We start from the raw sequence: 17,407 nt of genomic DNA on the forward strand, positions 1-17,407 counted from the left end.
GTGTGTGTGTGTGTGTGTGTGTGTGTGTGTGTGTGTGTCTGTGTCTGTGTGTGTGTATGTGTGTGTGTGTGTGTGTGTGTGTGTGTGTGTACATCTGGGTTTCTGTGGAGGTCATGGTCAGGGTTTGGATGCCCTCCTCTATTTATCCTCACTCTTTACTTCTGAGACGGGATCTCTCATGGAACCTGCCTGTATTTGTCTACCCAGTGCTGGGTTTCAAAGAGTGCTCTGCCTCTGCCACCCTCAGCTTTTAATATAGCTTCTCGAAGATCCAAATTCAAGTCCCCCTGCTTGCACAGCAGGCACGTGACTGAATAAGTCACCTCCCAAGCTTCTTTCCTGAGATATCTCATGTAGCCCAGGCTGGCATGGTATTCACTCTGCAGCTAAAAATGGCCTTTGACTCATGATTTTCCTGCCTCCACCTTCTAAGTTCTAGAACTATAGATGTGGACCACTTTGTTCAGCTCTGTTCAATTACATTTTGTGAGACAAGGAGAGGGAAAGAAATGAACAATTTTTTTTAAAAAAAAGTAGAGTCAAGAGAAGTAAAGAATGAAAATTAAGAAGAACAACCTATTATAAAAATAAGTTGGAACTCTCTGTGTTTCAGGCTGACTGAATGTGAATCCTGTGTGTGCACCCTGTGTGTGTCTGGTGCATGTGAAGGCCAGGGGTCAGATCACCTGGAACTGAAGTCATAGCTGGTTATGAGCTGACATTTGCACACTAGGAATCACATCCAAGTCCTCTGAAGGAGCAAGGACTCTTAGACACTGAGCAATCACTCTGTCCCTTCCACTTTCTTTTAGGGACAAGGTCTCTTAGATGAACCTGGAATTTGCAAATTTAGTTAGACTGGTTGCTCAACAAGCCACGGGGATTTCTCTGTCTCTGCCTCTCCACCAGCGGAGTTACAGATGTGAACTAGCACACAGTGAGTTTTAACTATGAGCTGGGATTTTAATTTGTTTGTGTAAACTCATGTGTTTTGCATGCTATTTCCCCTACATGGAATCTCTCTCTAACTCTTCTCTTTCCACCCACTCATCCTCTCAGATATGGGCGTTAAGAGTTAGTCGACTAATAAGCTATTCTGGTCTGTCACCTCCAGCCTGATCAGAAGCTGCAGAACATTGTTTCCCTTCTGTTCCTGTCACCATATGATTCATCTGTTGCAAGTTCGATTTTTTTTTTATCTCCCCGAAAGATATGCAGAAGTCCCAGCTCTAGATAACAATGGAGGTGATTTTAATTGGAACTAGGGTCACAGAAGATGTAGTCAAGTGTAAATGATGTCTTGCGGTGTGATATTTATTCTAGTGGTTGGATCTTTCTAAGAAGAGAAAAGAACACACAATTACGCAGGAAAACAAGCCCTCTGAAGCAGGAAGCAGAGGTGCCAGTGACTCGGCTAAAAGCCGGGGCCACCAAGAATTGCCAGAAACAACTAGAAGCTGGAAAGAGACACGGCCTTTAAATGACCTGTGCCATTTGGACACCTTGATTTAAGACTTCTAGGATAGAGAACTGTGAGGGAAAAAAATAAACAAATCTACTGATGTAAGCCACCCAACCCACCACCTGTGTTACCCTGTCACTTTCTACTCACTGGGAGGAAGCAATGCTGTCATCGAGCGAGCGTCGAATTTCACAGACTCTGAGTAGCTGTCAGCATCCTCTGGTTCATCAGGGCAGAGCCTCTGCTGCTCTGTGGTCTATCACACACACACACAGAATACATTAATCCCATATGAAATTGCTGAGGTCACTTTTCATGGTGTTGTAAGTTAATTATTTATAATTAATATTCAATTTTAGCAAGCAAAATGTATAATTAAATACAAAGGTCATATAAAGCACTGTATGAATCTTTTTCATGACTTTTCATGGAAGTATAAAAAAGTTGTATTTATAATGCTGGGAGGATAGTTGCCTATAAAGTGCCTGCTGGTCAAGCATGAATATCTAAATTTGAATGCCTATCATCGCCCAAAAAGCTAGAGGAGGAATAGCCCTAGTGCTCTGAAGTGGAGACAGGAGGATCTCCAGTACTGTGATGGTCAGTAACTACAACCCACTGGTGAATCTCAGACAGAGTGAAGATCCTGTCTCAAAATCTATGGTGCAAAGAAACAGAAGACAATATCCAGCTCTGATCTTTGGTCTCCACCCACAGGTACACACATGTTCAGTTTCACTTCCTCCAGACACACAGTCACATGCACACAAACATGCACTCAGCCATACATTGCAAGCACATGAAAAATAGATGTAAGAGGTCAGATTCCTGAGGATTCATTGCTGTGTTGTTCTCTGTAGAAAGGCATCTATGTTTACAGGCATGTGGTCTTTGAATGTGAGGAGGAGTACCCTGACTTTTCTAACTGAAAAAAAAATCCAAGTGGCAGAAAATAACTAGCTGCAGAGAAAAAAAAATGATTTCCCTTAGAACAAATAGTTATACATGTTTGAGACAAATATTTCCTGTGACTTTCTGGACTGAATGTATTAAACAAAGCTTAGTGAGCCAGACTTCCTTGCCAAGGCATCTGTTTATCTGTTTAGAAAGATAAAGTAAAGTCATTAGATTTAAGTGCACAGGAAAAGCTAACTTTTCCTTCCTTTCCTTCCAACTGGCCCTCTCTCCCTCATTTCCTCCTCCTCTTCCTCTTTTCTTTCCCCCTTCTCTTTCTCCCCAACTCTTCTCTATTTCTTTATACTTTTGCATCACACAACATGAATCTGTACTTGTGTCCTTTAAATTCTACCAATATTCTACTGAGCAAAAAAAATACCCTTATCTCTAATGGCAGGTATCAAAGCCCTTGAATGTCTTAACATGGAGCTAAATGGGCCACCATGCCAGACATTCTGATACTTGGGTGGAGAGGGTCAATGACACGCAATTCTAGATCAGAAGGCACTGAGTCATAGCTGAGAGCAGCAGAGTCTGGTCTGGTATTGCACAGTCGGGTGACCACACATGGCAGCATTGCACTGCACATTCAGAAGACAGCAAAAAGAATCTTGAAAGTTTTCATCAAAAGAAAATACTTAACATTATTTTAATATGACACACTACATATAATAATACATCAATATATTACATGTTACTCACTAATATGCATACTTTTATATTTATAAATTTAAATATGACCAAGATTAGCTGAGTGGTAAAATACCAAGCATGTACTAGGTCCCATTCTTACTTCTGATTATATAAAATGTCTTAGTTAGGGTTTTTATTGCTGTAATGAAACACCATGACCAGTAATCAAGTTGAAGGGGAGGGTTTATTCGGCTTACACTTCCATATCGCTGTTCATCACCAAAGAAAGTCAGGCCAGGAACCCAAACAAGGCAGGAACTTGGAGGTAGGAGCTGATACAGAGGCCATGGAAGGGTGCTGCTTACTAGCTTGCTCCCAGTGCCTTGCTCAGCCTGCTTTCTTATAGAACCCAGGACCACCAGCCCAGGGATGGCTCCACCCACAATGGGCTGGGTCCTGCCCCATCAGTTACTAATTCAGAAAATGCTTTACAGCCGGATCTTATGGAAGCATTTTCTCAGTTGAGGTGCCCTCCTTTCAGATAACTCTAGTTTGTGTGTCAAGTTGACATAAGACTAGCTAGCACACAAAAATGAGTAAATCTATACAAATTTATTTTTTTAAATTAACTAAGTGTATTTAATTAAAATACAAGGTTTTTCTCTTTTCTTCCTTTTTTTTTTCCACTGTGGTGTTAGTCATTAAAATCAAGATCTCAGTCAAGCTTTTATGCTATAGGCTTTTTACCATTAAACCACATCCCAGGCTTTTGAAATTATACTTGAAAATGAGTAAAATGTAATATGTAATAGCACAAAATAAACTAACAAAATAACTTGAGATTCTAACAAACATTCAAGAAATGGTGCTGTGTAGTGTAGAATGGTCTGCAATTTAAGAATATTGTCTGAGAAGATAAACAGATTAACTGTTGTGTTGGTCACAGTTCAGGTGCGATGACTAATTTAGCAAGAATCCAGCATCTTCTGATCCTTCTTTATGCCCACCCCCTCAATGCTGAGGGATGTTTTTAGTACTGAAATTTTAACTGAAATCATGGCAATGTCAGGAAACAAAACTCTAGCCTGGGTTGGGAATGGAGGACCATCACTCATTTCTAAAGGCTCGTATCTGCTTTGAAGATACAGCCAAGGATATGACTAAATTCCTATCAATATACTTCTAAAATATGGCCAAGGAAATTATTTATCTGGTCACTCACAGTGACAATCTTTTCCTGTTGATCATTTCTGAGAATCATTTTCCACAAGTCTTGTGTTGTTTGGTCTGAGGATTGTGATCTTTACAGAATTTGGCCACTAGGACAAGGGAATAAAAGAATGTAGGTGTAGGACCTGAATCTCTCTTTTTTTTGGGGGGGGGGTGTAAGGCAAAATTGAAAAAGGAAGAAAAAGCCCAATAAACCAAGCAGACCTGTATTGCAAGTACTTTTTTTCTCATCTGTTATAGAGGCTGAAGCTGAAAAATATAGCCTTGCAAGAGCTCCATCACAAAAGAGATAAAAATGCCAACTTCAAGGCACAGTGGCACATGGCTACAGTCTCACCATTTGCCTACAATCCTGGCACTCGGGAGGCAGTGGCAAGGGGGAGGAGGAGTGTGCAGAATTAAGGCCAGCCTGGGCCACACTGTAGAACTGTCTCACAAGATAGGCAAATGGAAGCTCTTAAGTAAGTAAGTCAGTGAATAACAAATAACCTGGGAAACTGACTTTGGAGGAAGACGGTTTCACCTTCTGATCAAGGCTTTCCTTCTGTTTTCTGACTTTTAATCTATGTGAACAATGATTTCACTCATCAAGCTGAACAAATGAGCAAGTAAACAAACAAACGAAGAGTTAATAATGAAACGGCTCTATATTCACATTAAAGCCACATTCACAGCAATTGTGGCCAAGTGGAAAAATGTTGAACTCTGAGCTCAGGTGGTAAAGAAGAGGGTGGAAAAGCCCTTGTTTGCACACTGTTAATGAAACCATGTTGTTACTGGATGTTCCTGGTCCTTCTCCAAAAGAGTAAAGAAGGATTTAGTGTGCCTGTTGAGATATCCTGAGTTCATTTTCAATGAAATGCGAAGGAACATTACAATTCATCTGCTCTATTCTCTATGGAGGAATGTTTATGAACAAAGATGAAAACATTTGTACCTGAAAAAAATATGTTTGGAGTGTAAGCTCTGGGCTGGGAGATCCATGTCTGTTTTTGTCCAACGTTGTATCACTAGAACTTAAGGCAAACTAGAACTTTGAATATACTTTATAATTGTTGAGTGGATAATTATATTAGACTTTGTAAGAATTTAATCACATGTATTTGTTTACCAAGTGAAATGGATATTTAAAAAAACAGGGAACTGCAGAGGTGAGTTCTTTTGTAGATAGAAATTCTTCACAATTATTGTGACTCAGATTCTATGGGGGTTTTACTTGACATCCAGAGTCTTTTGGTAGCATCCTTGACCCTGTATTAATGTAACAGGCTCCACAGAACTTAGTATTTCATTGTGTTTTTATTTATTTTCTTAATATCCAGCTCCTTATAGGAAATACCTTGTCATGACTTGAAAATTCATATTGCTCTTGGCACTCTGAGAAAGGCTTATCTTCATCTGGCTTTGACAGGCTGAGCTTCCATCAAAATCAAGCTGAATATTTCCCAGATTTTGCCTCAGCTTTTCCGCAAGTTAGAACAATTGAGGAAGATGTAGCCTGACTGAACCACTTTGGGTAAAATTGTAAGTGAGTTCATTTTCCTTTTTTTCTGTATATTTTCTGTTGCTTGCTTTGGGAGTCAGAACCAGGCTTGTCCATTAGGGCTTAGGAACACAGACTGCCTCTGCCCTGGTCTTGTATGCATCCCTTTGATTTCATGAGTCTCAAATGGCCACTTAACCACATCCTACTGGCATTTTCAGGGACACGTTACTAGATTTTGGGCAGGATGATGTGGGAGTAGGGCAGTTAGTGTGATAGGATGTTTATCTAACCTAGTTTTCACCCTCTAAACTTGGATAATAGCTCTTGAATCACCGAATCTCTGATTCTCTTGCAGCAATATTCCCAACTGCTAAAATTTCTTGTAGGGGATAGAGGAACAATATCGATCCCCTCTTTTTAGATCCCAGTGATAAACTAAAGTATGATTCCAGCACAGCACAGTTCACTCTGGGAACAATGAATGTGCTTGGCTTCCTTAAAGAGCATGGCTGTGGGTTGTGGACATAAGCTTGGCTGACTTCAGTGCAGCCCCTCTGAAAAGTCTATGGATGATGGCTTCCCCATGTTTTCATAGATGAAGCCTCCTTTCCATACTAGTTCCCAGCCCGTATGTCTTAGCCTCTCCTTTATAAGACCACTTGCAATTAGGATGTAACTATATACGAATGCCTGGAAGAGTGGCCAGATACTCTGGTAAATGTCCAATGGTTCTCCCTGCTCCCTCATTCACATTTTGGAGAGAGAATGTCAACAGTCCACAGGCTCAATGGTGACAGATTCTCACAAGTAGGTGCAGTTGTTCTCATGAAAATGGTAGCAGCTTGGCCAGGAGGACAGCAGCTTCTGACACTCCCAGTCCTCATTCTTGTGTTTTTCCAAACACAGTGTTCTCATCGACACCCTACAGTTCTATGTGCATTATGAACACCGGCTCTGAATGCAGATGTAGGGATTTTATCACTGTGGGCAACGTCTGCTTTCAGCAAGCTACTGCTGGGATGCCTTTAATAAACACTCACATTCATGACAAAAACATCTTTATGAGCTACAGCATCAACAAAGATTCATCACGTATTAGATTTCTCTCAATTTACTCCCTATAGTTTTAAGCTCTTTAAAGGGTGTTGGTGGGGGGTGAGAAGCAGGCATATAGAGAATACTTCATCAGAAAAACAAAACAAAACAGAGAAACATAAACTTGAAAACAAGTCTGATTAGTGGCTGAGTAAGGGAGAAGGATCCCACACTTCCAGACACAGACAAACCTTTGGCTATTTTCTGCTTGATTTTGATTTTGTGTTGAGACAGTGTGTCACTAGGTGAACAGTTTGCAATGCAACCTTCCTCCCTCAGGCTCCTGAGATAACAGGTGTACTGTGTGTCTTCTCCTATACCTTGAATCGAGAATGCCAGGGCCTAGCTCATGTCTCTCCCTACTTCCTCCCCTGATGATCTCAGTGCTTGCCTGTCAGATGCAAGGATCCCAGCTTGATCCCCTGAGCCATAAAATGAAGATAAAACAAAGTGGAAATGAAAAATGACATACACGAAAAAGACAAAATGTTTTTTCAGGATGATTGTGCCACATGGATCAGCTTGTACCTCAAGGAAAGTTCATATTTCACAAATGCAGAATTTGAAATTTCTGCCTTGATGCAGGGCTAGGGGCTTGGACCTGCCTCAATTCAATGTACTGGGCTCTGCTGACTCTCCATGGGAGGCCTTACCTTCTCTGAGGAGGGAATGTAGGGTGGGTTGGGAGGGAAGGCTGGGGGGCAGGAGGAGGGAAGAGAGGTATCTGTGGTTGGTATGTAAAATGAATAAAAATGGTTTTAATTAAAGACAAAGAAATTTCTGTTTTGCACTGGAAAATGTTTCTTTCTGACATGCATTAAGTTAGTTAATTGATATGAAAGATATCACTAGTACATCTCATTTTACCCAAAGGAATGTATTATTAAATTTATCAAATAATTTCAATTTTCATCTGATAATTACTACAGCAACTTTGCAAGTGTTAGAATATATGCACAGGTGAGACCTTATTAGCAATCTGTGAACAGTTCTATAGCATTTTCTCTGTGACCTTAGACGTAATTTCCAAGTTAAGGGACAAACAGCTTCACATAATGTGACTTTTTCCCACCACAGGCCAGTGCACTGATAAAGGATTGGGAAATTCTTGGAGCGTGGATAATCTATCAGCAGAGTGTTCTCATGAGAAGCGAAACACATCTCTGCCATATCAGCTTTTTATACAGGGTCAAAAGTTCCTGGACATAGCAACAGGAAAGCCATATGAAAGAACCCTGAGGTTAGCACGAACCACAGCCTTCATTTTTTTCCCATTTGATCATTAAAACAATGGAGGGACATGAAAGCTGAGGTAGAATTCAGCTTCTACTAACCCATCATTTTAATACAATAAAGTGCCATCATGCATCACAGGACATTTTAGTCTTTTTGCATATGTCCGGATTTATACAGTGGACATTGCAATGTGCATATTGATTTGTATAACACATTTCCCTTAAAAATCATGTTTTTCTCCTTCTTTGATATTTTTCAAATTTAAAATAATAAACTATATGATATTTGATCAAACATGAGTATCTATTTCTACGGCCATTTTCTTATAACCCCTCCCCCATTTCTGGAGTTCATGATTCTACTAATATAAATAATGTCATAGTGGTCAATTAGTCTTTATCTATTTTTGTTTTTTGGTTTTTCGAGACAGGGTTTCTCTGTGTAGCTTTGCGCCTTTCCTGGATCTCGCTCTGTAGGCCAGGCTGGCCTCGAACTCACAAAGATCTGCCTGCCTCTGCCTCCCGAGTGCTGGGATTGAAAGCATGTGCCACCACCAACCAGCTAGTCTAATTCTTTTGATACTTTTCTGTTGAACTACTAGACTAAGTAAAAACTATGGTTAATTTATGGTATCTACCATTCTTTAGAAAGATGGTATAAAACACACATATATTTGAGTAACATGTAAGTATGGCGATTTTTAAACCAAATTTGTCACCATAGAATTGCTTAGCCATTAACACAAGTTATTTTAAGACACCTTTGTTTTCATGTTTATAATTATTGTAAAAATATTTCCATGACATTATTTTTTATTTATTGTACACCTTGGATATTGTCTGTTCATATCCATTGCTTGTACAATACAGGAGTGCTTTCTTATACCTGTATGTAACTAAGTAAGGAATTTGTGTCTATCATCTATTAACTATTTGTTGTTGTTGTCTTTGTACTAGCATTAGACTTGTGAACAATTGCCTGCTCAGCAAAGGTGCTACAGATGGGCTCTACACCCCCCCCCGCCCCCCGCATTCCCCTACTTTCCATTTTGAGACCAGATCCCACTAAATTGCCCACACTGGGCTTGAATACACTCTGTAGCCCAGGCATATCTGGAGCTTGTTGTCTGACTGCCTTGGCATTCCAAACAGCTGGATCATGGCCGGTGGTCGTGCATCCCACCACTTGTTTTTTCATATTTCCTATGTATCATTTCTTCTGAGATAAATCTCAACATGTGTTTGCTCTGGTTTTCTTACAGTCAAATTATTTTGAACATTGGGATAAATTGCTCCGGTGTAATCTTCCTTATTCTTTTAAAGTAAAAGCCTTGTTTCTTTATATAAGCAGCTGGCAATTTGTATCATTTTTAAAATTAGTACATTTGTGCAATCATTGTTTCCATGCTGAAGAAATGAGTGTATAAGGAATCCTGTTAGAGACTGAACCATATTGTGACTTACGGTAGTGACAATCATCCTTGGAAACAGAAAGAGTATCAATGTTCGAATCTAAGACCAAAAAGTGACTGAGAAAAATTCGATGAAGATATAGTCTATAAAATTCTCAAAAAATAAAAAAAATATAAATAAATAATAACGTATTAACAAGCATGCTAAATAGAAAAATACATGTGCCATTCTTTTAGGTATATGATTTTAAAGCAAGCAAGCAAATATTTTAACAGTTTTGAATTATAATTTCGTATATGTAAAGCATTAATATACTATCAATGTAAAGGAATACTATGAAGACTAAGATAATTTTACACTTGCCTCATATGCAGAAAGCTACCAAAAAATGAATCAGCACTATTTTACAATTCTGTATAACCATATGAGCTTTACTTATTTTAGCTTCAAGGCAGCTTTGTGAGGTATATAGTCAGACTTTCTCTATTTTGCATCTTAGGACACTAAGACATAAATGGCTTAGGTATTTACCCAATATTGTATAGGTGGAAGGGAAGATGCTGGGGTCTGAAAGCAAGCAGGCAGTGTGCTTATACAAGGTGAGCTCTCAGCTACGACACAAAACATTCATCATTTCAGCTCTGTGACTATTCTGCCACAGTTCCACATGGCCAGCGATAACACCAGCCCAGTTTTATGCTGTGTAAGTCTTATTCATCCATCAATATCACCCTAAATTGTAACATCTCCATGAAGATATTTTTATAGTTCTTTCTTCCTTTAAAGTAATAGTCCTTTCCCTTCATACCTATAGCAATTTTATTCTGTGTAGGATGCCCAAGTTATACTAGTTCTGCTTGCCCATAAGCTTTATATTAAGAATTTCTCATAAAATTAAACGTAATTTTTTCTTTGTATCTCTTGCTCATATGTAATTCAAAAATTATCTGCAGAAGAGACTCAGTCAATATTCACTCTATGAGCAAGGAAGATTAATACAACCATCAGGTTAAAGCCAAAAATGTCATATGAAGAGAAAGGAACAAACTAATTTATTAAACATACTTTGAATGAAGCCAATAAGTTTTAACAAAAAACACATAGTTCCTTGCTAAACAGACTATAAACTAGTTCATTTCGTGCATATTTATTATGTTTTCATTAATGAACACCTTGGCTGGAATTTTTACTATTATTTTAACCTGTTAAACAACAAAACCAAACTATTAGTGGTAGGATAAGGGTTCTACTAGAAATTACTAATCAGATCTCTCTCTCTCTCTCTCTCTCTCTCTCTCTCTCTCTCTCTCTCTCTCTCCTCTCTCTTCTCTCTCTCATTCTCTCTCTCCCCTCACACACTCACATGTACACAGAGTAGACTCACACACTCAATACAAGTAAATTTAGGAAAAAATAGATTAAAATATACCTCTTTTGTCATTGCTGGTAAAGGAGGCAGCACTGATTTATCCACTTCCCTCTCTTTACAATTGAAACCTAAAATCTTTATCACATAGTATTTCGGCATCTGGAGAGGAAATGACACAGTTGCGTGTTGAAAAATCTTACTTTGAAATGTATTTCAATAGCTGTTTCATCAATGCGCAAGTTTGCACATTCTAAATTTGTCAGATAACTCATTCCCCTTTCCTCACAGGACATTGTAAAAAGGAAAAAAGAGAAGTTAAAAAAAAAAGAACAAGAATTTCAGGGCAGGGTGCAAAGTTAACCCCACACCAGTCATTCGTGGTGTACAAGTTATGTATGACTTCTCCCGAATCATTTATTTCCCATCGCATCTTCTTGCAGTCATACAGTGCTGAGAGAAGAAACCAGGTTTTGTTTTCTCTCTTTCACGCTTTTCTCCTGGTCTTTATAGGAGAGAGTAAAGCCAAAGCATAAAACAAGACACAAGGAAAGGTTACGGCACTTAACAGTGGAAATCAGCAACGCTGCTGCTCGATGATTCAGGTCTCTCTGTAATGGCACTAGCAGTGTCGATTTATTATCTGGGAGCACATTTGAGTAAGGGAAGCTTAATCACCAGCTCAATGGGAAGGAAAACCCTTTACCTTCTGATGTGTGGTAAAAGGTTTGCATGTTTTGTTTTATTCATTCACTCACATTCCACAAGTTCAAGGATGACACACTTAAACATTCAATATTGCATGATTAAGCTTTTATAACTAATATTTCTGAACAGAGATAGATAATTTTCCACAAGCAGTACTTGGTGCTCCAAACAGAAGGAATCATGCTTCTTCTTTTTAAAAATAAATTGATTCTTCTCTTCATACATTACATCCCTCCACTCCTCCCAGCTCCCTACAGGTGCTTGTCTTCCCCAGATCTACAGCTCCTCCCTTCCCCTTCAGAAAAGAGCAGGCCTCCTAGGGATGTCAACTGGACACAACATAACAAGTTACAACATAACAAGACTAGGCACAAAACCTCATATCAAGGCTGGGCAAGACAACCCAGTAGAAGGAAAAGGGTCCCAAGAGCAGGTGAAAGAGTCAGAGATACCCCACTCCCACTATGACGAGTCCCCCAAAACACCGAGTCAACAACTATAATATAGATGCTAAGGATGTAGCCCAGATCCATGCAGGCTCCCTGATTGCCACGTCAATCTCTGTGAGGCCCTATGAGCCCTGCTTAGTTCCTTCAGTGCATCATCATCCTTAGTGGCTTCTTCTGGAAGCTGACTGGAGCAGATGCAGAAACCCACAGTCAAACCACTAGGCAGAGAGAGAACCCAAATAAGAGATCTCCATTGAGTCCCTCCCTTTGGAGCTTGGAACCCTACAGAAAAGGAGAAGGAAGAATTGTAGGAATCATGCTTCTTAAGAAATGATGGATCAAATCAGTAAGTCCAAAAGGTACCCACTATCCAATGACAACGTATGGTAGAAAGATCATAAGAGCAAAGCATTTGGGAAACACAAGTGATAATTTAATACTAATACTATTTATAATAACAGTATGGCAAACCCATTCCTAAGGTAATTAATAAAAGGTTGAGAGTGGTCAGGGGTATAGCTCAGTGGTAGAGCACTTGTGTAATATTAGCCAAGGGGTCCTGGTTCAATCCCTAGCATCACATCTCTTTTAATTAAAAGGAAAATAAGAAAATAATTATTTAAAGGGGGCATATAATTTCTAGCCGTGAAACTTCAAATAAAAATATATAATCATAAATCCATCCACATTGGACTAGCACCGAGGCTATTATGCTAGTTCATAACCACATGTTGGAAGTTTCTCATAACATTTTAAAGAAAGAAGAGCTGCAAACTGACACAAGATCTCACTCATTTTTCTTTACTATTGTTTGTTAGTACATCTGATTATAGGGCACGGGGCCTATGATGTCTGGAGTATAGGAATCACATCCTACCCAGGAATGGAGATGCAGCCCTGTGACCCTAGCATTCAGGAGACTGAGAAAGGGGGATGTGGATTTCGAGGTCCACTAGTCATCTTGTGAGATCCTGTCTCAGAAAAAAAAAAAAAAAAAAAAAAAAAACTTTCTGTAGTGTTAAATGTAGATAACCCACTAATACTACAAGATCTTAAAAGTCACACTTAAGAAGCCACAAATTATGACACCGACTTTCCAATTTTCTATTTTTATGAGGACTCGTTAGACTGGGGTCAGCTACATTTCTAGTCTCTCTGCAACACTGTTATATATAGTTGTACTTCCCAATTCTAACCACTTCCCTTCATTATTTCCTCATTCTCTGGTTAATTTAACTGTTCATTTAAAAAATTCCATTTCTTTTCTTCTACCTCCAAAAAGATGCACTATCCACACATTTTGTTTATATATATACATATATATATACTATAATTATATATACTATAATGCATTATAGTATATTATGTTATCTATTAGATATCATATAATATGGTGCATACAAACTCCTTACCAGGAAATCAGGAAGAAAAGACTAAACTCAGACCAAAGGCTAACTGACATGGAAGGAATGAGGAATGTCTAAGGAGCTGGGGCTTTATTGTTTCATTTAATTCCAGCCACTCTGCCAGGCCTGATCAAGAAAGTGTGGTGGGACAAGGAGATGGCTCAGAGGATAAGGGTGCCCATTTCTGACTGTGTCGGAATACATTATTTCTTTATCTTGGGTCAGCATATGTACCACTGAGGGATGCCTGCATTCTTCATCAGAAGCATTGCGTGGGAAATAAGTCACACACTTAAGCATACTTCAGACCTTTTGGATGGTCACCTATCATCAGTCTTGGAATACATGGAATGTATCTAGTACCTTTATCTCTTCCACCTTTAATCATGTATATACAGTGAAAGCTGCAGAAGATTTGACTAGTATTCAGTAAAAGTTTGTAATCGATTAAGGAAGTGGATTGGAAAAGCTGAGTTGAATGCTTTAGGTTCCATAGCATCCAGAGCTTAACAGAAGATCTAATATTTTATATTCTCTAAGAGTTACTTGTGTGTCTAAAATTGCAACTGGTCATCAATCATAAGAGATAAGATATGACATACAGGGTCTGGAGAGATGGCTCAGCAATCAGGAGTATACACTGCTTTTCCTTAGGATCCAAGCTTGATCCTCAGCATCCATTTCAGTGACACACAACCATGTACAATTCCAGATCATGGGATCTAATGCTCTCTTCTGGCCTCCACAGACATTACACTCACACTCACTCACACACACACACACACACACACACACACACACACACACACACACTAAAAAAATAATAAAAGCATTTTATGTTTTGAAATAAATATGTAATATTTTTAGCTAATATTTGTGTATTCTGAAATCAAACAAATGAGTTCTGACTTACATAGAGATTTTGAGAATGGTGCAATGAGCATATATTTCCAAGTGAATATTATAACTATATAGAATTATCAAAACAATGCAAAATGTAGGCAAATACAGCGAACAGGAGCAGAGATTCGTTTACCTCAGGCAGAATCCACTGGAGGCTCAAACTTGTAGGAGTATAACTGACACATAGAAACTGCTTTTGAAAAAGAAACCATGGACTCCTCACTTGAGCCCCAAACCCACATTTTGTTTTTGTCTCTTTTAGACATTTTACTGTCAACCTTTAAACCATTCTTATTTCATACCACAGGAGGAACCTAAATCTGAATTCACATTGAATTCCAGGAGCAATACCAGTCCATAACTACATTTATGACAAAGTACAAAAACAGTTTCCAATGAATTGTGTCACAAGACAGATCACCCCTCAAGTTCAGGCAAACATCTACAAAGGCTAATATCAAGGCAAAGCACTCTTTTGGACTAATAATAATCATCTTAGGGAAACTGGAGCCAAGAGTTTCCTGAATGAGAGCTGAGGTGACGATCACCTAGTGTGGACCTTGACCAGGACTCCTTCATACCTGGTTTTCACTCCTTAATCATAGTTTTCTTAGGTTTAAGTCTAAAGCTAATGCTAGTTCTCCAAAGACCAATTTGGAATCACTGGAGCCTTTTGTGTTCCCCTACTGAGGCCCATTGAGTGCATCTCCTCTCTGATTTAAGCTACTATATTACTTCTATCTTTATTTGGCAGATTATTAGGGTGTTGCGATGGTTAATCTTGTATGTCAACTTACAAAATGCCTCTGAAAATGTCTATGAGAGTGTTTCCAGAGAGATTTCACTGAGGGAGGAAGAGCCATCCTGACTAAGGACAGCCAGCCTTTGATGAGCTGGGTGGGGCTTCTGGGCTGACTGAAAAGGAGGAGGCTTGCTAGCCACCAGCAGCTCTCTCTCTTGGATCCTAAGGCCTCAAAGTGATCACATGTTTCATGCTTCCATTGCCACACCTTCCTCCCCACGGTGGACTTCATCTCTTCTGAAATCATAGCCCAAAATGAAACCTTCCTTGCTTATGGTCAGTTATTTTGTCACATAAATAACAAACATCAACAATACAACAGAGTGGCTCACTTTGGGTTTCTGGTGAATCCTAGCATTGAGGCCAGTGGACCCAACATTTTTTTTTTTTTTTTTTTTTTTTTTTTTCGAGACAGGGTTTCTCTGTGTAGCTTTGCGTCTTTCCTGGAGCTCACTTGGTAGCCCAGGCTGGCCTCGAACTCACAGAGATCTACCTGGCTCTGCCTCCCGAGTGCTGGGATTAAAGGCATGCGCCACCAATGCCCGGCCCAATATTTGTTTTATAACAAGCACCCGCACACATTAATGTTTCACAAGCACCAGAAGGCTGATAAGCAAAGTGAGATATTCCTAGAATACCTGTGGCTCTTTGGAGCCCCCAAACATTCCTGCTTTTACAAAACAAACAAAAACAAACAAAACAAACCTATGACTGTGTGTATCAGGGGTTCTCAGGAGAGATGGCTCAGTGGTTAAGACCATGGGATACTCTTTCAGCAGAGCCAGGTTCAATTTTCAGCACCTGTATGGCAGCATACAACCCTCTGAAACACCAGTTTCAGTGGATCCAACATCCTTCTCTGGCCTCTGCAGGATCAGGATTGCAAGTGGTTCATAGACATACATGCAGGCAAAATAGCCATACATTAAATAAATTAAATAAATAAATAAATAAATAAATAAATAAATAATTCTGTTGAAGTTTTCAGAAGGCAGAGGCATGGAAAATATCTGACAATGCCGGATAGGATTAACAATTTATCATATGAGCCAGATGTTCTCCAAAACCAAGACCCACCCTTCATTGGGGAAACTTCAACAGAGCCTTATATTACCCATATCTTAACAGAGGGAAAATATCAAAGCTATGGAAGGCATGTGAAGCTACTGACCAGAGACAAAGGCCACACAAAGAACATAATCATAAATTATAGAATGCTCTCCTACCCCATAACTTACCAAAGCTGCAGGAGAAGACCAGAAGATTTTAGGACAAAGAGCTGCTGCATCATTTTTGTTGTCTATTTTTGAGATTGTAGTTTAATGACAGTACTTTTTCCTTCCCCTTTTCTCTTGCCAAGCCCTCCCACATATCAATCCCTTCCTTCAAATGCATGATCTATTTTTATTAATTTTTATTGCATGTATATGTGTTTTATATACATATGAATCTCTAAATGTAACCTACCAAGCCCATATAATATTACTTGTATGTATATTTAAGGTATTACTTAAAAGGAAGTATATAGAGAAAGTCAAAACCAAAAGAGAAGAGAAAACAAGGGTATACTAGAGGAAGTTTCAGTTTCTGAGGGCTTTATCTACAGGAAACATTAAGCACTGAAAGACCCTAACCCTTCAGGCTTACACCCCCCAAACTCCAGGAGAATGAGGAACCAAAATACTAGTCCCAAGGGCAACCTGACTCAGCCATTACTCAACTACCTCCCCTGCCACAATGAAACAATATAAAGAGATTTCTATTAAGAGATGTGCTCAACTGTGACTGGGATAGTTGCAAGTGTTCCAGGAAGGACCACTGTGACCTTTGTGTAAACTCCACTCCCGCCCTGATGCCTCCCTTGAGGTTTCAGGAAGAATGTGCATGTGGACGTGACTGTACCCACTCTGTGATCAGACCATGATCTTGTGAAATTATCCTCTAGACAAAAATCAATGGAAATGAAATTGTATGGGAATTGTAATCTTATGGTTTTTGTGGGTTTTTCCTTTAAAAGCACCTGTGTGGCTGCAGTAGGATGCGACTCTTGCTCTTTGGAGCTGAGTTAGCCTGTCTGTACAGTCACTTCAATAAACCTTGTGCTGTTGCATCAACTGGACCGGAGTCTGGGTTCTTGGGGCACCCACTTGAGACCCTAGATTTTGGGGTCTATCAGCACAACCCAATCCCTCACTAGAGTAACATCCAATAAGTGTATACTAAACACCAAAGGTCACACAGTTCTTCAACAATTAGGGAAGT

The 17,407-nt window shown here is 39.3% G+C and overlaps 1 protein-coding gene across 2 annotated transcripts in view; it reads right to left on the reverse strand.

The window, feature by feature from the left end:
* The window catches only part of Msr1 (macrophage scavenger receptor 1), a 63,862-nt gene extending 52,703 nt beyond the window's left edge, over positions 1-11,159 (reverse strand). Inside the window, exons 1-2 of one of the 2 annotated variants that reach the window (XM_028872366.2) lie at positions 10,941-11,159; positions 1,613-1,718 (exon numbers count right to left, since the gene is read on the reverse strand). In XM_028872366.2, the coding sequence (XP_028728199.1) occupies positions 1,613-1,718; positions 10,941-11,039 (205 nt within the window). In that variant the 5' untranslated portion in view covers positions 11,040-11,159. The remainder of the gene's footprint in view (positions 1-1,612; positions 1,719-10,940) is intronic. The other variant, XM_028872367.2, reaches the window with a different exon arrangement.
* Positions 11,160-17,407: the final 6,248 nt, after the last annotated feature.

The sequence above is a fragment of the Peromyscus leucopus genome, chromosome 17, assembly GCF_004664715.2.
Source record: "Peromyscus leucopus breed LL Stock chromosome 17, UCI_PerLeu_2.1, whole genome shotgun sequence".
NCBI classification, from domain to species: Eukaryota; Metazoa; Chordata; class Mammalia; order Rodentia; family Cricetidae; genus Peromyscus; species Peromyscus leucopus.